The sequence below is a fragment of the Stylophora pistillata genome, chromosome 14 (genome assembly GCF_964205215.1).
Source record: "Stylophora pistillata chromosome 14, jaStyPist1.2, whole genome shotgun sequence".
NCBI classification, from domain to species: domain Eukaryota; kingdom Metazoa; phylum Cnidaria; class Anthozoa; order Scleractinia; family Pocilloporidae; genus Stylophora; species Stylophora pistillata.
Window position 1 is genome coordinate 4657379 of NC_142532.1, and position 24018 is coordinate 4681396.

The 24018-nt window shown below is 38.5% G+C and overlaps 2 protein-coding genes across 3 annotated transcripts; one reads left to right on the top strand and one right to left on the bottom strand.

The window, feature by feature from the left end:
- Window positions 1-274: 274 nt before the first annotated feature.
- LOC111327571 (uncharacterized) lies at window positions 275-3165 on the bottom strand. Its single transcript, XM_022931783.2, has 2 exons — window positions 1969-3165; window positions 275-1069 (listed from the first exon to the last, which is right to left on the bottom strand). Exons 1-2 carry the CDS (start codon window positions 3039-3041, stop codon window positions 460-462), a joined length of 1683 nt encoding a protein of 560 aa, XP_022787518.2. The 5' UTR covers window positions 3042-3165; the 3' UTR covers window positions 275-459.
- Window positions 3166-3431: 266 nt separating this feature from the next.
- On the top strand, window positions 3432-24018 carry LOC111327565 (mitogen-activated protein kinase kinase kinase 3). Of its 2 annotated transcripts, none has more exons than XM_022931776.2 (21): window positions 3432-3572; window positions 3735-3855; window positions 7855-7996; window positions 9261-9360; window positions 10391-10597; window positions 12554-12591; window positions 12698-12881; window positions 13121-13159; window positions 13517-13576; window positions 14045-14109; window positions 14568-14653; window positions 15092-15178; window positions 15769-15978; window positions 16621-16682; window positions 17218-17304; window positions 17746-17871; window positions 18606-18735; window positions 19738-19808; window positions 20016-20119; window positions 20901-21065; window positions 22252-24018. In XM_022931776.2, exons 2-21 carry the CDS (start codon window positions 3852-3854, stop codon window positions 22331-22333), a joined length of 2049 nt encoding a protein of 682 aa, XP_022787511.2. In that variant the 5' UTR covers window positions 3432-3572; window positions 3735-3851; the 3' UTR covers window positions 22334-24018. The 2 variants fall into 2 exon arrangements, with proteins under 2 accessions (XP_022787511.2, XP_022787510.2); XM_022931775.2 differs by having other exon boundaries at window positions 12686-12881; window positions 22252-22484.

Consider the following 24018-nt stretch of genomic DNA (forward strand, 5'->3'; position numbering starts at 1 on the left):
GGTCGTAAATGATACGCTCAAACACCTTAGCTGCTATAGGGACGATAGAATTTGGGCGATAATTGTTTAAGTCGGAGTGATCTCCCTCTTTGAAAAGTGGAATAACCTTTGCGCATTTCCATTCCTGAGGGAAAACACCTGATCTGATGGACTGATTACAAATAGAACACAATGGATCAGCTATCAGATCGGCGCACTCCCTAAGAAGTCTCGAAGATATCATATCTAAGCCTGTGGCTTTCGATTTACAAAGCTTAGACAAAAGTGAGAACACTTTAGAAGGATCAATACATTTTAACTCAAAACTTCGGTGTCGTCAGCACATAAGGCAACATGACAATTTTGACAAGCACTTCTAATATCGTTAATATGCATATTGAAGAAGGTTGGGCCAAGTACCGACCCCTTGGGCACTCCTGTTTCATCGTTCCCTCGTCAATCCATGTCGGGCATGCTCGTTCAATCACTCGTTGTCTCTTCTACTTGTTCGCTCAAAAGGCCCCTCAGCACATCAAGCTGTTGTATCTCGTTATGCAGAGACTGCCGCCGACATTTTCGTCTTACTTCTTGTTCCATTTTCTTTGTTCTCTCATAATCACCTTTCCTGAGAGAAAGCAACGCTTGACAATATTCATAATATATCTTGCTTCTTTCGGACAATCCCATAATCTGTCGATATGGAATCTGGTTCAAAATGGTCTCGGCGACATCAACATCAGATCTCTCGACTTCTTTGACAATATCATGTTGGTAATAACCTAAGTGAACCAGAGCTTTGCGTATTGTCATTTGCACCCTGATAACACTTTTATCAACTGGGACTTTCTCGCAAAGCTCGAGTGCCTTGTTGAAGTGATACAGAACACGCTTACGATCTTCTGTGCTGTTTTTTCTTCTAGATAAGATGATATTTCCCTTCGCGTTGTGTATTTCTATAGAGTCCTCGTAGCACTCTCCTTCGCTCAGCATAATTTCTGCTTCGTCCGCGTGTTTCAGTGCTTCCTCGTCTTTTCCAATGTCATGTAAAACGAGTGCCATACATATCCGTATCCTTGCATATGCTAAAAATCTAGAAGTTTTGAGAAAAAAAGGTAATTATGCACAAAAAAATAATTACTTTCAAGATAGAATCACGTTCAAGAGATTATGAAACGTTTATATTTTCTTGTCATGTTATAGTATGCTGCACGATATTCTAAAACCTCACTGTTTGCTCACGCGTGTGCATAAAGTTTCCCCACAAGTTGATTGGTTTCTTCAAAACACGTCTCGGAATCTGATTGGTTGTTTTGTTTTAGATCCACCACTGGTACTAGCCCAGTATAAGAGATATTTATTTATTGCGGACTGCATTAAACACCCACCCATCTCACCCCAGGGGAGGACATCCACCACACAGTAATCTCGTGCGTGGGAAATTAACGTCTCTTACCCTAACCCTGCAGGAGACGGGGCCTACGGCTTATTCGTCCTTATCCGGCTGAGAAGACTAGAATATCGAACCATTTCTTGATATTACAGAAAGATAGCAAATTCTCCTCAGTTATTTTAAGACCATGAGTATCGGTCCGGCCGGGGCTTGAACCCTCGACCTCCGGCACAACACAATCCGGCGCTCTAACCCATTGAGTTAACCGGGAGGCGGTTAGCTCGCTATGATAGAGAGATTAGCACCGCGTTTACGTGAAACGGCAAACGGTAACTCGCCCTTTCCCATTTCGTTTTCCGGCAATTAACTTCTACCTTAAGGGAGAAAAAGGGGTGAAAATATCATGTACACGACAAACGCAGAACAGGTTACTTTTCACGTGGAAACGGCAAAACGCAACCGGAAAAGGTGATAAAACGGCGGGAAAAACATGATCACGTGGTCACTCTTGCCGATCACGTTTCAAGTAAACGCGACGTTAATTCTTTCTAATAAATTTGCTCACAACGTCCAAAAACACTATGCTTTGACGTAAATACCCGTTTTCCCTGTCGGAACCGCAGAAGGGAATCAGACCATTTAACATCTTTAGCGATTCTTCCTTCCTTGAGCGCTGATTGAGTGCACAAGCACTTTGGATACGAGCAAATATCTCTATGCCTGCATTACCCCTAAATCCCTGTAAAAAGTTCTCAAGACCTCTCCAGCAAAAATTGAAAGACAAAAAATTGGAGCTATCCATCAGTTTGATATATTTTCTCCTGGTGAGAATGTCCAATTTCCATTTTGGAGGCACTTGATAAATAGGGGTCGTAGCAGATTCTTTGGTATAAGGTTCCGACTCTGTTATTTCATGACGTGGTAAATTTGATGCAGTTTTACTCTGATCAGAGCGATGGGATTTCCTGGTTTCATCCCTGTGGGGACCTTTCCTCTTGTGCTCAGGTCTCTCTTCAATTTTCCAGGTCTCTCTTCCAAGTCTCTCTTCTCGTTTGTGCACAACCCTTTCATCCGACCGCAAGCGATCATGGTCGTTTTTCAAACACTTGCTTTCGTTTCGAGGCTCGTTCGTTGTAAATTCTCCTTCCGTCAGCATTTGCCAAAGACCGTGAACGATCGGATCAAATTCTGTAAGCAAGTTTTGAACGGCTGTTATCAAAGTTTTCACATTTGTCTCGAACGAGTCGTCAGACATCGATGTACTAGAAGCATGCGCTAACACTTCGTTTCTAACCTCCCGAATTTGATTTGCAGCCCTAGTTATTTTCTTTCCACGGACTGAGTCCCGTGCGGGGCTAAGAGCGTGTGAGTAATTTAGAGCAAAAGCTAGTGTGGATATGTCCCAGTTTTCGACGTTCCCGCTGGATAAATGATTCTTTATATGTCGGTATTCATTACAGTATCTCGGATCGTAAAGTCGAGAATGACGCAAAGGAGACTTCTCTTCCCCCAAAAGCTGTGATCCACTCGTAGTGTTATTCTGCCATGGAGTAGAAGTATAAAGCTTGTTCCATTCGTGTTTGAACACCTTTCGCAGTGCTGCCGTCGAATAACCATGAACGCACTTTGCGAGCCGAAAAAAGTTTAGATCTTCTTTGTGGTAAACAGGCATGTTTGCTTGATCTTCTAATTATAACTGCTTCTGTCAGCGGATTATTTCCAAAAAAAAACAAGTAAATGAAACCGAAAATGCAAATACCTTTATTTTCAATTCTTTAGCGTTTCATCTAGTCACGTTTCTATAAACTACGTGTTCATGCATATGTAATTCCTTTGTGGACTTTGTGAAAGGATTGTTCGAGAACCTTCCGGAACGTCACGATTATAAACGAAGTTAAGCCGAAAATTTGTAAAAAAACTACAAGGCGTTTCAGTCATCACTAAGCGTAAACTGGGGACGAGAACATATTCGATTTTCTCTGATCGACGTTTGAGAAGGTCTATGCTGCTTTTTCCCACGATTACTATGGAGTTAAAATTCGCTTGTACTGACGCTAGTAACTTGGGAACAATCAACTGATGTTTGATGATGGACGACTAGAAACACGCAGCTGTATGATATTTCGCTGTTGAACATATCTTCGCATGTTGTTTAAAACGGTGCGTACACAAGGCACTCAGTTAGCGGGTTTCTACTGAAAAGGTAAGCTCTGTAGATTTCGGTTTGTGTTTATTTTGTTTTGCTATTGTCAACAAGTGATCTTTAAAATGTCCCGCTGCAAGCGCGTATCTATTATCTCGAAAAGAATGAAGAAGGGAATATCAATTACTGTGTAACGAAAATGCGATTTTGCTCACGCTACAGGAAAACAGTCTTCGCGTCTCGCAGACACCTTCGGAAGGAATCTCAAAATTTGCGTTTGTGATGTAGAGTTCACGGACCCTTGAAATTTTCCAGCAAGTGAAGCGAGGATATTTTGAAATGGGTAAGGACTTATTCTAGAATTTTAGCGAATAGATCTGCTCATCTTATCGATTTCTACAAGCCAGGGTTTTTCGAGTGGTTGCATTAAATCTTTAGTAAAATGCTCTTGTTGTGAAATGTCATTTTGCCTTCCGCTTCGCTGGGGAGGTACACTGTAAGCATTGCTGGCTTTTCTTAAAAGGAATCTCTCTGGTCGTTTCTTAATTACAAAAGTGGGCTGTAGCCTTGGTCCTCTGTTGTCGCAATATGCGGTTTTAAAGTTGCTTAAAAGCGTTTGAGCATGATTTGTAAATTTCCGTTTCGCTTAGCGGTGCCTCATCTACCACTGCTTGTGTGTTATCATGTTCGTTTATGATCTCGCGTGCATTCTGATTTCACGAAGCCTGAGTTTATTTGTTTGTAGAATGTGTGGCGCTCGTTTATAGTTCGTGAACATGTACGCATTAAATTTAGATCTCATAGCTCTGTATCCTTGTTACGGCCGGCAGATAAGTGGAGGACTTGGTGATATATTTCCGATTGAATTCAAGCGGATGCAAGAATTCCTCTTATGTCGACTACGTTTGATTTCTGAAGGAACTTTGTATAGGAAGCGCTGAATCTCTGTTTTTGTCCCTTACCGTATCCTTGGAAATAAACCTAGCTCCAATTATTCCAGAAACAAAGTAGTGAGCGAAAGTTGTTCGAGACAAGTGTGCAATATTTTTGTCAGCTGTGTATACATATCAGAATGCGACAATGAATGGAAATCCCGGAGTGCAAGTTTTGTGTCTAATGTTCGTGTTATTTTTGTTCTGCACCTTAAGTACTGTAAGGTTATTTTCAAAGGGGAAAAGATCCAAAGTCTTATGCTTTCAGCGACAGTTTTTTTTGCGAGAGATCGATCGCACACATTTCAGCGTTTGGCACGAGGTGGTATTTTAATATTTTATTGTTGAGGTTCTCGTGTGAAGAACGTTCGATCGGACAAAAAACATGCCTCTGGCACCAAATGCATTTTAGCTTTTAAACTTAAGTGCACTGTTTTTTTTCAAATGCGGCTAGACCTTTGGGTGAGTTGTTTCTGTACACTGTCCAAACATGAAAAGGGGATAACCACTCATTTCATTGATTTGTCCCTCCGATTACAGAATTTTATCATCCGGAGTTATATTTTGCTTCCATATTTGGGAAAATCGAATGTTATAGGTGAAAATTTAAATTAAAGTTGCTGTTCGCTAACAAATTATAATAATGCGTCATTAGCATTTAAGCGTAGTTATGAACGAGGGCTTCTGTTTGTTGATGTTTTTTCCTTTTGAAAACGTCCAATTCTCACAAGGACGCATTTTTCCGGATTTAGACTCTCTTTCTTTAGGCTACCTACTGTGCTAATGAGTTTTCGACCGAGAGAATCTTTTAGTATTACCCATCAAACGTGCTGTGATCGCTTGGCCAAAAGGTTGACATTTCCTTACCCTTTGACAGTCTTCCAAGTAGTCGTTGGTCATGCTTTGATTCCACCAAAAATCTCCTTATTTTTCTTTCAAAACAATAACTAACTTTCATACTTGCTTTTTTACCCAAGATAGCTTTTATATCAGCACAGATTAATTTGTATCAGCACAAATTAATTTCTATCATGAAATTAAAAATAGCTCATAATCGTAAGGCTTAAAGTCTATTGTGGTGAAGAACAATAAAAAGACTAATTATTCCGTCTGGGTCTCTATTTTTTCGGTTTTCAATGCGTTCATACTGCCTAGGGAACAAAAACTCTTTCTTGCCAAATTATAAAACTTACAAGGACTCGACACTTCTTGCCCAAGTCAAAATTAACTAGACAAGTTGGGTAAAGGTTAAACTTAGAAAAACATTCTTAATAAAAACTCTTAAATTAACTTCGTATGTAAGACATATTCATCTTTAAAGATCAACAATATACACTATAAACAGGTCAGTGCATCGTCTCCAAAACATCCGCTCTGACAAATTTAATAATTTTTTAAAGGCGGAAACATTCTGTTACTCCTTGACACTTAACTTTTACTCCATCAAATTAGTTAATCACTGCTAGTAGAGCTGATCTGTCAAGCTTCATCTAAATGATAATTTACTCTTCTTCAGTTGACGTAATGTTACAATGATTGTGGGAAATGTTAGCTTGACAGCGTCATCGAGTCAATATATCCTAATTTTAAAAGATTCCAAAATCTGTATGTTCCTAAGAGATGTCAAGATGACACTAATAACTTTCAATTTGAATTTTAAGCATTATACCCTGCCAGATATTGCTGCATGTGCAGAGCACGTGTATCTGGGTCTTATATTTCACTTTTTGATGCAGATTTGTTTACCGCGTAGTGACAGAGACTTTTTCCAAGGACCAAACTTGAATTTACGTGGTTGTTTCTGGAGGGAAATCTCTGGTTTCAGTCACAAAACCTCTGCGTAACACTCAGAATGTCTGTATTGGAAAGTCTTTACTGTGGTCATTTACATCATCAAGTGAATGCAGTTGATAAGACCAAATTATTAAGGTTATAGTGTTTCACATTTGAAATTAATTGACAGATTTTGTGGACCATTCAAGGAGAGCACTTGACTGTACAGCTTTAGTTTCCCAGAAAAATTTAATATTCAGAAATCAGAGGGAGCATAGGAAAGCTCTGTTCAGTTTTGGTTACTCTGTACTCTGGGAAGTCTGTGGGTGGCTGAAAACTCTTTCACTGTACTTTTACTGACCAATTTACATGCTAGCAATTGTAAGTTGGTTTTTTATGGAGAGTTATGTGAGATGATTTTTCTATCTTTAAGTGGTATCTATTTTAGAACTTAACTTAATAACTTATAAAAGGAAAGTTGGGGTTCTCTATGAGGGTAAATTGGAGTAAATTTTCCATCTGAAATTAAGTTATGTAAATCAACCCTACGTAATTAGAAACACCTTAAGGATATCAATTTGTTTTCAATATCGGGTCCTAAGGTCAGACAAGTTTCTATTGGCTCAGGGAGAGATAGATAGATAAATACTCCTTTGATATGCTTTGTATAGCTAGAGGCTGAATTGGGTATATTCATTAAAAAAAATTTAATGATAAAAGCTACAATTCCATCCAAAAACAAACTACATTGTAGAAGTAAATTAAAAAAGGTAACAGTGAGCACTGTAGGTATAGCAAAGTGTAACTTTCATTTTAAAAGATATGCGAAATCCCATTTAATTCTTCCAGACATGAAAGCTTCCATGAATAAAGGCTGATAGTTTCGAAAGAAACTGTTTGGGGCTGCGTCGGTGGGAGTAACGAAATAATTTGGATATATCAACAAAGTTGAAATGGTAAATTGGCCACTGTAATGATTACAAAAGCTGACGTTTTGAGCGTTAGCCCTTCATCGGAGCGAATGAAAGCTTCCATGCTTGTAGTTTGATAAATGAGCCAATTGCAGAGTGATCAAAGGGAGTTTCTATATGATAAAGTTGATTTTTTATTGTATAGAAATGTACCTTGATCGGTCCATCCAGGATTGCTTATAAACAATTTAGTCAAAATAGAGTTTACTTAAAGTCGTAAGCTCCCATACACACTTAATAAATATGATTATGACAGCTGTTAACCCTTGATAACATCTGGAAATCTCCTTTTACCATAATGATTATGTAGACTTTTAAGGTAGGTGTAATTTGGAAGGAGAATCCTGTAATTGACACGAAATCAGAGATAATTTAATTTTGACCATTCCCATTACCTGTACTTGAGGTTCAAAGTCCACGGTATTGCTTTCTAACTCTTTTACTCCCAAGATCAGATTGTGAATTCTCCCTTCTAGCTGCTACACATTTCCTTGTAAATTAGTTATGAGAATTTGGTGTTCTGGCTGATAAGTTTGAGTATTCTCATTACCTGTTTGCTGGATCATGTATGGATATTATAGGGAGAAGTTACATGTTAATCACTTTTGGGAGTTAAAAGGTTAATAGTAAAATGATTGATACTGATTCTTGGATTTATTCCTGCAGATGATGATCTGGAAAGTGGATACCTCAGCCCTGGGAGTGACTCCTCCAGATCTCAGACCCACAGGGCAAAAAATATGAACAACAATTTTCACATGATGGAACAGAAAGTTCGCATCAAATTTGAATTTAAAGGTGAAAAAAGGTAAGGATTCAGAAAAATTGAGTTACAGGTCGTCATTTAAACTGCTGCCTTGGCATGAAGGGACAAGAAGGGGGGCATTGGGATTTTTCAGTTTTGCAGTTTTGGCTATTTTTCAGATCAGTTTTTCATTGTTTCTGCCAAAAAACTTTGGTTTTTCGGCTTCAGTGTTCATTAATTGCGATGAGGATATCTTTCATTTTTTTTAGCATTTGGTTTTTGGTTCTCTAGCTTCCAAATGACTAACGGCTTTTCAAATTTGGAATCCAGTGAGGTTCTCTGTTTTTCCTATTTGGGTTCGGTTTCTCTTCTATGCTCCTCTAGTCACCACTGTATGGTTCTCTACTCTTGATTGGTTAGAGGCCCTGTGACCTATGTTTGCTGCTGGTTCTACAAATTACAACCAACTTGGTCACCCCAACCTGTCACTTTCTAAGCCGAGAACTACATTATATGGTCTGCATTCTTTTAAATACTTAGCTGCTAAACTGTGGAATTCCCCACCCTGATGTCCTGAGAGCTTGCGAGGATTTATATAAATTTACAAGGAAAATTCTTATTTTTGTCAATTTTAATATTTAATATCACAAGCATGTATTTTTATATCTATAATATTTTAAACTACGTGGTATTTTACGGTATTTTATGTTTTATTGATGTATTATTTGATAGGCACAATTAAAATTTGTATTTTCATTGTATTTTATTACATTCTGGGGTGCTGTGATTGACTACGCTGATGCGGTGTCCCTTCCATTTTTCTTTTTTTATTATTTTTTTGAGGATCGTACACAAATATGTTTCCAGAACCGCAGTTGAGATATATGAATTTCACATATTCGTTATGTTTGATTTATCATCTTACGGGTTTGTGTCAGACTGGTTTGATGACTTGCTCCCAGTTTGCTTGTTAGCTCAATTGGTAGAGCGCTGCACTAGTATCGCAGAGGTCAGTGGTTCGAATCCCGTACAGGCCTGATTATTTTCAGGTCTGATTTTCACTATTGCTTAAATAGTGCTCTTTACTGCGAGGATTGTGCACAAATACATTTTTTTGATTGTTGTTGTTTGGTGAACTTAATAAATAAGTAAACATTTAACATAAAGACAAAAGCTTTAATTTGTAGCTACACTCAAATTTGTGTTGAAATACGTTTATGTATGCATGTCGGTATGTATGTGCATTGAGAGTAGAGTGTTTTGCCAAACAACAGAACACATTGGCCTGGCCTGGTAATTAATGTTAACTTTTCTTTTTGCTTATTAGAATCATTCCAATCTCCAGACCTGTAATTTTATCCCAGTTACTTTTGAAAGTCAAGACAGCATATGGCCAGGATCTATCCATGAACTATGTCAGCAATGAGGTGTGTTAATGCTCTATTTTGTTGGAATTTTAAGCTACCCCTCAGGGCTTGACACTAATGGTAGCCCACTAGCCATAGACTAGTAGAAATTCAGTTTTGGCTAGTGGTTTTCAATTTCCACCAGCCAGTTTGGCTAGTAAACAGACTGAAATGGTTGTAACATCTAAAAACATCTGAGATGTCACTAGCCACTTGGCTAGTAAGTTGAAAAATTAGTGTCGAGCCCTACTCCTTTCATGTTAGTGGGTTTTTAATTTGGGTGAAATGTTCTACAAGACCCTTGTTTTAGTCGAAACATCAATAGCTGCAGAATTGTTTTAAAAAATTCCTTCAGTTTAATTTTTCATTTTGCTTTAAAACAGAAGACTTTGACACCACTTTGAGGATGTGCCTTTGCTAAATTCAGATTTAGTTTATATTCTAACTTAACTTCACTGATTAGATTTCTTTATATGATCTTACTTGTATGTCTGATTTTGCATCAGTATCCACATGTTCCCAACTTTTCACTATACACTTTCTTCGCTAATTACAAGGAAGATTCAATCAGTTAACAATTAAAGATTTTTAAACATAAGTTGGCAATCTCATATTGTGTCATCATAACCAGAGATTAAGCAGTATTACTGGACATTAGAAAAAATTAGATGCCAGTCACTATTAATACTGGTCACTATATATATCTTATTAACCAAGCACGAGGGCCGTACTGGGAGAATATCGGCCCGAGGTCTTGACAGTACGGACCGAGCGCAGCAAGGTCCATACAAAAAAGACTGAGGGCCGATATTATTCCAGTACGGTTCTGAGCAAGCTTGGTTGACAAGAGATTTATTATATGATTAAAGTTCAAAGGGACACAAGTGCGGTATCATTTGGGACCATTCAAGACAGTGCCCGGTCCAATACTGAGAGAATATTGACCGACAATACAGCATTTTGATTGATTGATTTTAGTTATTGGCCCTCTGACTGTCCGAGTCGTGTAATAAAACCGGTTACCCTCATTACTTCATTACTTCTCCTGTAGAATGCAATTCCTCTTGTGAGCCAATCTGATCTTGACAAAGCAATTGAAATCTTGGACAGAAGTCAGCACCTCACCAGCCTTAGAATACTGTTGTCGTTACCTAATGGCGTCAGCGACTTCAACAGTCATAAATCAAATGTACCGATCTCGTCAGTGATACCTCCAAGCAACCCAAAGGTTGGATCTCTCTTTGGTAAACCTTTCTATGTAAGTGAAAGTTAAACATTTGTCTTTCACAATTTTTTTCGCTTTTTGTGACTTTTCTTGTTAATTGTCCTTTCTTTGAGAGGATTGTTGCTTCAGCTAAGTTACCACTTGACGGCCATGTTATACACAGTTTTCTCTAAGTTTGGAAATGGTTAGCAAATAAAAAAAAAAATAGACGAACAGGGTATCATAGGTTATGTATACAAGTGAGAGTGGAAGGTAGTTTTATTCAGGAAAAATGCCCCAGCATTCTGTAGAGTTCTCATAAAGCTTTTAGCAAATGCTCAACATGAAATTGATTCACACATGTTAACCAGTTGCTGGACGGTAAATCATGCTTTCAATTCCACTCAAAAACTGGGAAATGGCAGCTGTGCAAATTTCTAAGATGTATTTTAATACCTGCATAATTTTCATCTGCACAGAAAATTGATGTTAACATTAAGTGAAAATACATTTAGCTGGTTTAAAATGGAAGACAGAGACAGGCTGGCTACTGATCTCACTGACAGCTCTGATTATGTAATGTAGCTGTCTTATAGATGAAAGGTCAAACTCCCTGTCTTGTCTATACATGTAGGCCCTCTTTTCTACATGTTTGAATTTGCTTCTGGTACAGTGCCATATTTAAGGTTACCGTGCACCTTCAGGGGTGTCTCGTGTGCAAGCGATGTAGCACGTTCGGTTTAAACTGTAGATATCTAAACCCCTATATCAAATTAAAGTTTATAGGACTGGCTATCAGACTATACCAAAAATTTTGAAAAAAATATTTTGTCAAATTTTTCACGACTTCTAAATGCGAGCGCCCAAATCACCTTTTGAATGTTACATGTTGAAGCGAATTTTGTTTTTTGCTTATTTAATGTCTTCCTCTGTTTCCAGGGCCAAAGTGCTAAAAAAGGTGTCTGCAATTTGCCATATTCAATTTCAGTGAAAAGTTACAGAACATTTTTGAAATAGGATTAAAAAAAATGTGGAAAGTATTTAGAAATAAAAAATTCGGAGATACATTTTTGTTGTTTATAAGTAAAACTAGCTACTGTCAAAATTTGAGAGCAATCAAACAAATTCCCTTTGACTTGTTGCTCTTAAAAGGTGATTCGGGTGCTCGCATTTAGAAGTCGTGAAAAATTCGACAATTAATTTTTTTTCAAAATTTTTGGTATAGTCTGATAGCCAGTCCTATAAGCTTTAATTTGATATGGGGGTTTAGATATATACAGTTTAAACCAGATGCGATACATCGCTTGCACCGGAGACACCCCTGAAGGTGCTCGGTAACCTTAATTACCTTTTTATTTTTTCTGGCACATTCAATGTACTTAGTTGCAAAAGTGGGCTATATACTCTTGGTCTATTTATAATCCCGGTTCTCACTGATCACAGAAAATTTGGGAAGTTGTTGAATTTTAAAAGATTATTTTCCAGGTCTGATAAGTCATGAAATTTGAGTGTAGTTCCTTGAAAGTCACGGAAAATTATTTTTTGATCACAAGAAAGACAAGAAATGTTGTGATCAATTATCATATAGAAACAAGCTTTGAAGCTTCCATCGGCTGTTTTAATTTCACAATATTTGCATTTGTCGTCTGTGCACAAAAGGACACATTAAAGAATTGTTTTCAACCAATAATTACAAACCACAAGTATTTACAAAACTCAAATGCATGGGATTCCCTTGGGAAAAATGTCACCTGAACTGGAAATGAAACAGTTGCCAAAGCTTCCTAATTGTAGGTCATGTAAAATGTCAAAAAGTCCTGTAAAAACAGAGAAAAGTCGTGGGTGAATGAAAGTTTATGGAAAACCGTCTGAGTCAAGTTATAAATTTTATTTTTCATGACGTTTCAACTGTTCTATGGCTAGTCTTTGTCAGCAAGAATGTGAACCCTGCATAACTGACCATCTTCTATTTATAAATAATTAATTTTGTCCTTGCTCTTGAATCTTTAGAAAAAAGGAAAACCAAGAAGTTATGGACTTGGAATCAGGTAACCAGCCCTACATTTTGTGTAGCTCTTTGTCCTTCAAATATTCACTCAGCTACTCACTCAGTTTGTAGTTCCTGATTAATGAGAATTTAAGGCATCTTTCCAGGTCTCAGTCAACCCCCGACGAGATTGCTTACATGGCAGTGGATCCACCAAACACGCCAAGTTTATCAAGATACATCAATGTGCAGTACATGTCGTCAAGCAATATCAACACTAGAGGACGCAACTCACCTCCTCCAGGATTTCATCATGATGAATTCCCAGCTCAGCCTTTCCATATGGTCAGGGTAAGATCCAATTGAGCAACAGTTGCCTGATCAGCACAAGTTTTTTCCTTACATTACTGAGACATTGTTTAGGACAGAAATTATGAGAATGAAGGAAACAATCAAGTAGGGATATACAGTGTTACACTGTACTTTTTTGATATGTAACATTTATTATTGTTGCTGTTTTACTGGATCTTTAGAGTGAAAAAGGTCATTGAATGAATATTCAGGTAGTTAATTTGTTTCTTCCATTCCAGGGTGAGGGTGAATTTATACCAGAAAGCCAAGATCATGTGGTGAGCAATGTAACCAGTCTTGCTAATAGTAAATGTCAAGTTTTCGTCTTTAATCTGACTTTAGGTAAACAAATATCTTGTTAAATGGCTCAGACAAGGAAAATTGGAAAAAAATATGACCTTAGGGCACAGGGCACAAGGTGAAATGAAAACATTCTCACACCCTGTCCTAAATGCCAGGAGGTATTAAATTTTTGTGAAAAGAAAAACATTATTATTCTGTAGTTGTTTAAAAAATCGGTTTAAATTAAAATATGCACTTTTTTGTGGTAACTATTTCTGCTCTCAATCTTACCAGAGGTTTTCTGAAGGCAATGTTATGTTTACAACACTTTAATTTTCCTACTGTATCTTCAGGTTGTTCCCAGATTTCATAGACGATTGAACATGTGGTATGATCCCCTATCACACAGTCAGGTAATTTCTGTGCACACTATTGCAAAACATTTATCATTTACAACAAACAGATGTTGTGGTGGGTCTGCACAGTTATAGACCACAGAAGGCAACAAAATGTGGTAACAGGAACATTCAGTGATGGTCTTGTCTGCCCCATATGTGCAAAATGTGGTTACAAGAACATTCAGTAATGCACTTATCTGCCCCTTGTGTGCAAAATGTGATAACAAGAACATTCAGTGATACACTTGTCTGCCCCTTGTGTGCAACTTTTCTGTTCTTACCACATTTGACATCATCTGTGACCTATTGTTGGACAGAAACAAGTTCAGCAACATGGAATCTACCTGTTACACAGATCAATTGGGTGTTCATGTACTCCAAGGTTACTGTTTACCAATTGATTAAAAAGATTATATTGAAAATGCTTTGGAAAGTTTCATATTATATTCTAACAGCAATCCTTATCGTGTGCTATGTTCCCAGGTCAGAGTTGTTTCCAGTCCAAGCTCTGAAGGTTCTTGGAGAGGATCATCCTTTTCTGTGGACAGGTAAGTTAGGTCTCAGTAATTTTTTCCTTACAGTCTGCCAAACATTTCTTTTAAAGTTAGCTCTGCAGAATTTGGTATTAAATCAAACAATACAGTCAAACCTCAATTATCAGGAACTGGATAATTTGGATTTTCCTATTATCTGGACTTGCTTCTCTGGTCCCATTATTTATGAATATTTATGTTCATATTTTTTATTATCCATACTCTTGATTATCCGGCCAATTATCGAGGTTCAACCTTACCTTCTATTTGATTTTTGTTGTTGTATCAATTGCCCCCCAACCCCTTTTGCTTGACGATGACTTGTAGTGATAATTTGAGAGAAATGATTATCTGGTCACCACTGACAGCAAGAGGGTAGATGAAGTACCATGTCTGACTTGAGGGTGTGGGGATTTCCAAATGTACCCAAACAGGGACATCCATTAATGTTAAAACTACAATTTTGTTTCCAGTGGAGGAGAAATGCAATCATTTTACAACTCTACAAGATCAGCATCAAACAGCTCACTGGTGGTGGCTAGTGGAATGTTTTCCTCAGGTAAGCCCTTTTTTTTTAGCAGAACTTTTCGTTATGTTACACCGTAACATCAGTAAGCATTTTTTCCGTACTGTTCTCTAGACATTTAGTAAGGTGATGACAGTGAGATATTTGTTTCAGTTACCAGTCAAAGAGCCTCTTTAGTTGGTGATCATTTCCTTTATTCTCCTGACCTTAATGTGTGATTCAGGGGTGATATTGTAAGGAGAAATTAGATGTTAGTCACTCGTAATGGTCAAAGTGTTAAATATGAGCTTACTTTGGGTAACAGTAGTGTCTTGCTGTTCTTGAAATCCACACCTCATAATGCGTGAACTAAAATTCCATCCAGGATTTTCATTCGAAGAGGCATTCTTTTGCCTCTCGTCACATTTTGTTGTTGAAAGGCTTTCATTTTTAGACAAAATTTAATCTATACCTTTTGTTTAAAATCTGTAGAAGAGGATATAACCGACTGTAAAGCTCATACGTACCCAAGAAGGAGAAGTCATACAATAGGAGGACCAGATATAGACTACAATGACGGTACGAGACAGTAGTAAAATGACAGATAAACTTCTTTGGCAATTTTCGATCGAAAATTATCCGAGATTGCATTGGTTTTGCCTTACTTTGCTCAATCAGCCAATCAGTTAAAAAGCTAAGACCAATCACGACATGGTTGCCCGTGTTTTCCCGCGCTTTAGGCAGTTTGTGATTGGTTCAGAAAACTCGCGCCACTCTCTCAACCAATCAGTTGTAAAACTAAAACCAATCACGACTTGGTCGCCTGCGTTTTCCCGCTCTTTTTGCAGTTTGCTTGTTTTTACTTTGAGTGCTCATTGGCTGTTAAAGGTATTTTTCTTTTTTCTGATTGGCAGTTGTGACTACTTTGGTTTCGGTTTTAAGATGCTCAGTCGAAAAGTGCTAAACGCTGGTCGATGTGTATTCCACTAAACAAGTTTTTGACATCTTGCAGTCGTTTCTTGAACTTTTTTTTTTTTTGTTGACAATTTAGTATATGAAGTTTAAAAGAGTGTTTTTCATACCCGGTTCAAGTGTCTTGTTTTATCAAACCTCATCATGGTCAGCTTTCTGAGAGCGAGCTCGTAAGTTTTAATCATTTTTGTTTCCAGGAAGCCAAAGATATAACGGTACACAGAATTCTCGCAAACCAATCCCGCTGTCAATGAGAATAGACCAGCAAATTAGTCCTGCCAGTAGCAGTAGCAGCAGCAGTGGTTTGATAGCCGACATCGACATAAACACAAAAAGACCTGGAAAAGAGTCTGAACTTGAAGTCGCCGTGCAGAGGCTTAAAGACATGTCAATAACAGAAACTAAAGGTGAAGGGAGTTGACCAACTTTATCTGCGAGTCCTTTGGTTTTTCGATACTTTGATCTGTGATTGGTGTTGAAAATTCGCGCCATCCTCTCAGCCAATCAGATGTAAAACTAAAACCAGTTGCGTCTTGGTCAGTCGCGTTTTGCCGCGCTTTCTGTAGTTTTCTTGTTTCCACTGAGAGTTCTCATTGGCTGATTGTGAAATTTACATTGTTTCTAATTGGCTGCTGCGACTACCATGGGTTTCGTTTCACTACAGACAACCGAAAGATGTTTTAGTGTTTTTGTTTTCGGTTTCCCCAACAACAAACCACCACGCATTTATACTCCTGGGTGAAGTATAAGCAGCACTTTGGGAGCGCGATGTCTTTTACTACAACAGAAACTCTAAAGAAGGTTTGAAGCTAGCGCGTTAACCATTATATTATTAAAGCGCCTGGTGCTTTACTACACCATTACTACGTTAGTCTTAATACAAATCAACGCGATGGTAAAAATATACCTCGGAGACTACACTTAGGAAGTAAGAAATACTGTTGCTCCATTTTTGCAATGGCTTAGAGACTTCAAAGTCAAGGTACGCGATCATAACGTCATGTTCCTTTTCTAATAAGTATTTCTTTGATGTAAATTGTTTCCCACAGTGCTTGAGGTGCCAAGAAACTGGACCAAGGGAAAGCTTCTTGGAGCAGGAGCATTTGGTCAGGTGAGATTATAATTTCGGTTACTCCATAGCTTCATCAGAGATTTCTTTTTTCATTGGAAAGCTCAAATTACAAGCGTCAAGTTGCTTACAATTCTCCTAACACGAACTCTACTACTACTAATAATGATAATAATAACAATAATAATAATCACACGACCCCTGAGTAAGTTTTAAGAATGCTTAAATGTTTCTTTTAACTTAATTAGGACGTGATAGACTGGTGCGCGCTGGAAACTACAAAAGAGATTTTCTGTGGGATTGCGCGAGCGGGGCCGGACGGGTCATGGGATAACAAAGCTCAAAGAACCAACGTTACTTACATCACGTTTAAAATTAATTTTAATCACAGATCGTCACTATTTACACTGTTTTTACACGCTGCTAAACTACAGTACCTTATTCACGAATTTTACAACAACTTGAAGTCTTTTTTACCGTAAGATGAAAGCGTCTTTGCTTTGACGAAACGTCCCTGTTAGGGTTTTACTGGTTGTAGTTAAAGAGCCATCGATTTGAGTCTTTTCTTCTGGTATAGGTCTACATGTGTCACGACCATGATACAGGGAGCGAATTAGCCGTCAAACAAGTTGAAGTTGGGCTACTGAACACTGCAACCCAAAAGGTTTGTCACCAACTTCCAGCTACGTGGAAAATGATAAAAACTGGATTTCTCCTTAAAAAATCGACATAATATAAAGCAGACAAGGGAGGAGAACATTAGGGGATTACTTGTTGATCGAATACTGAATTCTCCAAAGTAATATAATAAGAGTTATATGGTAGACAGTATGGAGAATTTCGTAATAGATCAGATCTTAGGAATGAAAGGATTAATCCAAGAGAGCATTGAAAGATATTTTCGATTCAGAAACCATGAAATTTTATCCCACCTTTTTAAAGTATGTATAAATATTTACTGAGTTTCACATCTTGAGTTCTCCTCGAATGACTTCTACAAATTTGGTAAAAAATTTGACTGTGGACGTCGTCATTTTGAAGAGCACTCAGTAACCTGGCCGCAAAGATTCGTGGTCAAGCTTTATGGTTCTTTGTTTTTCTTCAGGAAGTGAAAGCTCTAGAAGCAGAGATCGATCTTTTAAAGAATCTCAGACACGACAGAATAGTGTTATACTATGGAACACAACAGACGGATCTGCATGTCTACATATTCATGGAATACATGCCCGGGGTAAGAATTTCCGGTCAGTATTTGAGCAACGGGGCACCCACCCAACCACTAACCAAACAACATTTAACGGATAACAAGTTAGGGTTAATTTTGGATTGGGGAGGGGAGGGGAGGGGAGGGGAAGGGCAGGTTCGTGCGCAGTTGCTCAGATACTAAAGTTGATCTGAATTTCCTAACTGAATTATCTTCAACGTATAAGTTGCGTTCATGTGTCTTCTTTAGATGTTCTCACCGTTTTCTATCCTTGTGCGCCTCCGTATTTACTGCGTTCCTTTGAATTTGTGTACAATTCGAAGCCGTCATTGTTCTGTTTAAGTTAACTCCAGGACTCGTTCAATTGATATAGTAAGAGCAAAGCTGAAGGGGTCACATGGTCACATCAGCCAATCAAAGCAAAGGACGATATCAAGAGGAGCCTATGAGAACTCAAAGTAAATACAGGCAAATGGACTTAGCGCGGGAAATGCGGTTGAAACGCGATCGGTTTCAGTTTGCGTCTGACTGGTTGAAAGCGGCGCGTGAGATTTGAGGAGCAGTTTTAAAGCGAAATAAAGCAAAGCCTATGTAATCCAGGAGCATCTTCAACACCCAGTTAAAAATTACATTGTTTTCAGCCTAGTCGTGTGACGTTGGATGCTGGGCCGAGTTTTTCTAATACAAAACTTGTGCGTTTCTAAACACTTGGTTGATCCTCCTATGAAAACTAATCCATACTTTTGCAATAAATTTTACAGGCATCAGTACACGACCATATCAAGCAACATGGCGCTCTCAATGAGAGTTTAACAAGAAAATATACAAGACAAATTTTAGAGGGAGTGTCTTTCCTTCACGCTACATTAATTGTTCACAGAGACATAAAAGGTAAACTTATGGAAACTTAATAATAATAATAATAATAATAATAATAGTAATAATAATGACAGTCTTTATACAAGGGGCTCACATCACTGGAGAGTGGTATTCTGTGAGGCCCTGTAAAATATAAATAAATAAGATAAAAGTCATCGTAAATAGATAACAGATTAGAATCATAAAAACTAAGTAATACACAAGGTATGTAAACATGATAGGATAAAATCTCAACAGTAACTTAACTAAGTACATGATTTTTCACTCTATGCTAAAAGATGAGAAAGCAGTCGATTTCATTCCATTCTTTTGCGCATATGTATAAAGATTCCATTCTTTTGCGCATATGTCTAAAAGTCTGTTTCCATAGTTCATTTTTACTCGAGGGAGGCAGAAATCGTTCTTTCTTCTTGTGTTATATCTATGGAAGTCAGAATTTCTTAAAATACTTCATGTACAACACCCTGAAGAAACAGTCTAGTGAATGATGTGATTTAGAGCTGATCGCACCTACATCTTTATCGCAAAGACCCCTATTCAAACGTCAGTGGAGCGCGAGATGTTTTAATTTGTTTTAAATTCATCGCTTGGCCTTTTATTTTCTCTGACTAAGCCTTTGCGTTGCCTAAGCCCTTAAAAAAATTCTAACGAGGGCCTAAGGGGTCTGGTAAAGGTTTAAGGGGGCACTGTAGAACTGATATCCCCGATTTTTTCCCAGTGAGATACAAATAAACCTTAAGATCATGATGTAAAGACTTTAATGCAAAAAATACTTAAAAATTACTGCGAGCTGTTGCTATTATAAAAAATGCAAGTAGATCGATATTATTTGAAACCGTATTGGGATATGAAAATACCGAACATGGGTAATAAAGATTCCAGAAACTTAATCCTCAAAAAACCCCTTGCTGAGCTTAACTGAAGATCACAACAGGAATGGGTTCTTTGGAGATATTAAGAAAATAATTAATTTTAATTAATAATTTATTTATAAATTTTTTCTTTTCTTTTAAGGTGCAAACATCCTAAGAGATCTTCGTGGTAATGTGAAATTAGCCGATTTTGGCGCTTCCAAGAGATTACAGGTAACTGTAACCATTCACCGAACCTTGTTCCTTAATGAAGGACACAAAAAATGCACGTTCTTACTCAAGCGCTAGTGATCCCTGAGATTTTCAGTTTAATGTCCTATTAACGTGCTTTTGTGCATTGGAATGAAAGCTACTGACCATTACTTTCATGCAGTACTGTTAATTGTCATGTCTGAATACCATCTTCTGTCTATATCGCAGACAATTCGAAGTAAAACTGGTTTTCGATCAGTACATGGCACTCCATACTGGATGGCGCCAGAGGTAATAAATGGAGAAGGATACGGGCGCAAGGCTGATATCTGGTGAGGAACGAGTCCTGTTTTGAAAATAAATGCCAAAATGTCGAATAGACCATTTTACAGTTGTGTACTTAGTTGCCAAGCCTTTGATTTGAAGTGAGGCTAAGGATGACATTGTTGTGATAGAGACCAGTATCTAGTTAGCATGATAACAAAGAAATTTGCATTTGAAAAGCAGCAACATCTGTATCATACTAAGGTCACCCTAACCTCACTCCTGTTCAAAGGCTTGGCCACCAAGCCCGCAACTGTAAAAAGGACTATTATGTGATGTTTATACACCTTTATGTGGGAGACGCAGTGGGTTCATGGCTAGTGCGCTCGACTCCGGATCAAGTGGTCTGGGTTCGAGCCCCGGCCGGGGACATTGTTTTGTGTTCTAAGGCATGACACTTTACTCTCACAGTGCCTCTCTACACCCAGGTGTATAAATGGGTACCGGCGAATTTAATGCTGGGGGGTAACCTTGCGATGGACTAGCATCCCATCCGGGAAGGGTGGGGGTAGTAATACTCCTAGTTGCTTCATGCTACGGAAACCGCCTGATGGGCCACTTGGCTCATAAAAAGACTTCACCGTTTATACACCTTTATAGAAGGCGTTGATGAGAAATTCGATTCTGATTTTTTCCTCGCCTCCTTTGTAGATATGTTATGATATTTGGTGAGGTACAGATCCCATGTGACACTAAATTCACACAACTTGAATTATGTATTACTTAAACAACTTTACAGAAGGCATTAAAGAGAATTTTGATCGCGAACTTGCTTCGTCTCTTGTATAGGAGTCTTGGATGCACAGTGGTAGAAATGTTGACAACGAAACCTCCATGGGCAGAATTCGAACCGATGGCGGCCCTGTTCAAGATTGCCACGCAACCCACAGAACCCTCACTGCCGCACGATCTATCTGAGGACGCCATGGAATTTATTCAGTCCACTCTAACAAAGTGAGTACCTTGAAACGGACTAGACTGAGAAGTGTTGTGTTTGTTGATAGGGAGGGGAGGGTGGTGGAGGACAAATTTGGGAATACTGGCGCCATTTTGGTAAGATACCAAGGTGGTAGAATTCCTCCTTGTGTAGCTTGCCTTGTTACAAAATCGCGGCTGTTTTAGTGAGCTAAATTCAAGGGAAGGCAGTTACTCTCCTCTCGATAGAATTAGAATTGAAGCGTGGTATATCGTAGCAGGAAGTGTTTGTTAGTTAGTAAATAATTTTGGAGCCACTAGTGACTACAACAGCAGACTTCGAGAGAGACTGGATAGAAACGTCTTGACAGAGGTGCCGACCGCGGAAATCATAGAAACGGTCATTTAGGAATGACTGTACGTAGTTAGTGGAAGAAGTAGCAGCCTCAATGAACACGTAAGAAGCTACAGTCCTAAATGTAACAGCAGGAGCCATGCTAGCAATAGCACTTAGTGTGGGAGTAGTCTTTGAACATGGCAAAGAGTAGGCAAGAATGTCGGTGACCGTAATAACAGAAAGAAGCGGTTGGCAACGAGATAGTTCAGCTATGAAAAGAGAGGTGGCCTTGTCAGAAAATACCGAGTTTGAAGGTGGTGGAAGTGGTAGTTACCGTAGTTGCAGGAGGACGTGGGAGTGTTGGAATCGGTAGAAGAAGGAGCAAGAACACCTTCGGTATTGAGATACAGAGTGGGGTGTGGCAGGTATTGGTGAAGGGGGGGGATGCAGTCGTTGGAGTGGTTAATGCAATTGTTATCGTAGATGTAAAGGAAGTTACTACAATATTTGAGTAAAGAGAAGAAGGAACAGTAATATCCACGGTATTCATAGCGGAATGACCGAAGATAGATCGAAGATACCTTGAAGATACCTCGAAGATTTGGTTTGAAGGTACCCAAGTTTTGACAAGGATTGTAGTGGCCGCAGTGTTAGAAGCGGTATGTGCAGCAGGAAGTGGCAGTAGTGGAGTTAGAAGAAGAACGAGTACGTGTGGTAGAGAGCACAAGTGAGAGCAAAAGTCGTAGGAGAGAGTAGTTAGTTGTTTAGAATAGTCGAAGCTCTTTCAGTTGCCGGTAGTATCAGAAGTGAAAGAGAGTTTGTTACAGAAGCTGCGTCAGGTTTCACTTTGTTTGTCAACAACGGTTGAGTAATCTCACTGCTTCCTAGGAACTCTTGGCAAAGGCCTTCAGCTGACGAACTGTTGAACTTCACCTTCGTTATAAACTCCACCGTAACAACATGTTTATGACGATGTAAAAGAACGAAAGATGCCTGTGACGAGGTATCTTCAGACACGAAGGACTTTCTTTCGTTTGTAAATAGAGGATGATCAACTCCTTTATGACTTTTCAGTCAATCCTTAAGACAATCATCAAAGTAAACTTCACAACGAGATCACTAGTTCAAAATGGTGAGCTGAAGTTCATTTGATGCAGGCAAGCTAAGGATCTGCGATAGGAGGGCATCACTGTCCCCATGGAATAATCAAGAGAAGTTTCAAGAATCAAGAAGAGAATTCAAAATAAAAAGCGTTAACCAATTAAACTAGAACGCATCGAAGTGAACTTCAACCATTAGACACGAGCGAGAGTTAGAGAATTATCCACAGCAACGATAATTATACATTTTTACAAGCTATCAAATTTTCGTGGATGATTCTTTTGGTTAGATTTCGAGACTAAAAAAAAAACATCCCATGCAGAAGAGGCTGTGGTGTACGGGATACAGTATTACAGCCAATATTTTTTAAGTTTACTCCTCTACGAAGAAGGCGAGAGGACATTTATATATGGTCGTACTGGAATTGTGTATAGATATGTGATTCTTCGCCTCTTCGTGTCATTCAAAGCCGACACCTACTTTTCACGAAAGTGAACCAGAGATTGCACGAGTCGTTGAACTTTTGAGCTTACTCATGACAGCTATAAATATTCCGCCGACAAGAGCGCTATTTTGGACGCTTTAACTTCAGTTCTTTTTATAGCCCTGTTGACAGTGTGTTTGAACCAAGAGAGTATCAAGCTACGAGACTGACCTCTTTACGAAGGACATATTCTTAAAGAAAATCTCTCCCAATTTATTGTTAGACCTAATGTCTCTGGTCTCGAGGGAATATAACATATACCATGCGTGTACCATGCGAATGTCTTATTGGAGAACACCTGCACACAACATTGGACGTTCACACGCGAAAATAATGCGACACGAAATTGGTTGTTGTCTTATATTCTCCGGGATCTCTGAAAACAGTGGTGATTTCAGAATAGCTTCCGTGAAAATAGTTCACGTTCTTTTTTCGTGCTTCGCAAGCGTGGCTTCAAGCTGTCCTCTGCTTTTCATTGGTTACGTGATTGGCACGCTGTCATTTGCCACACGTTTCCCGCTCTGTTTGTTTTAGTTTTTCCCGCTCTTTTCGCTGGTTTCTTATTTGGCGCGCTTGCAGGTTGCCACATCTTCCCGCGCTCAACGCTGATTTGTACCTGGTCCTTGTTTTCCCGCGCTTACGATGTCTTGTGGTGTGGTGTGGCGAGGAGTTTGACAATATGACACCAAAAGAGATTTAATTCAGGCGAAAACTTGTTACTCTGGAATTATTTTAAAAAAGCATGTACATGAAGCCTAAAGTATTGAGTTTTTTTACGATATGTAAATAATTCAGCTTCTCAATAGAGGCGTTCTGTTTTTTCGAATTTTGTTCGTGCTGAACAAGTGATATTTTATATAACAGCTTGCTTCAATAAGTCATTCAATGAAAGTTTATATTGTACAATACTGCTGTAGAGAAGGGATAGGTTGTAGATAGGCTTCATTGATAGAAGATCAAATTAAGGTTTTGTTATGTTCTCCAGCTGCAAAGCCCAAATTCAAATAATCAATATTTTCATTGGCAGTTCATCGCTTCTCGTAATAAACTGTAAAAGGTTATGGCATGAA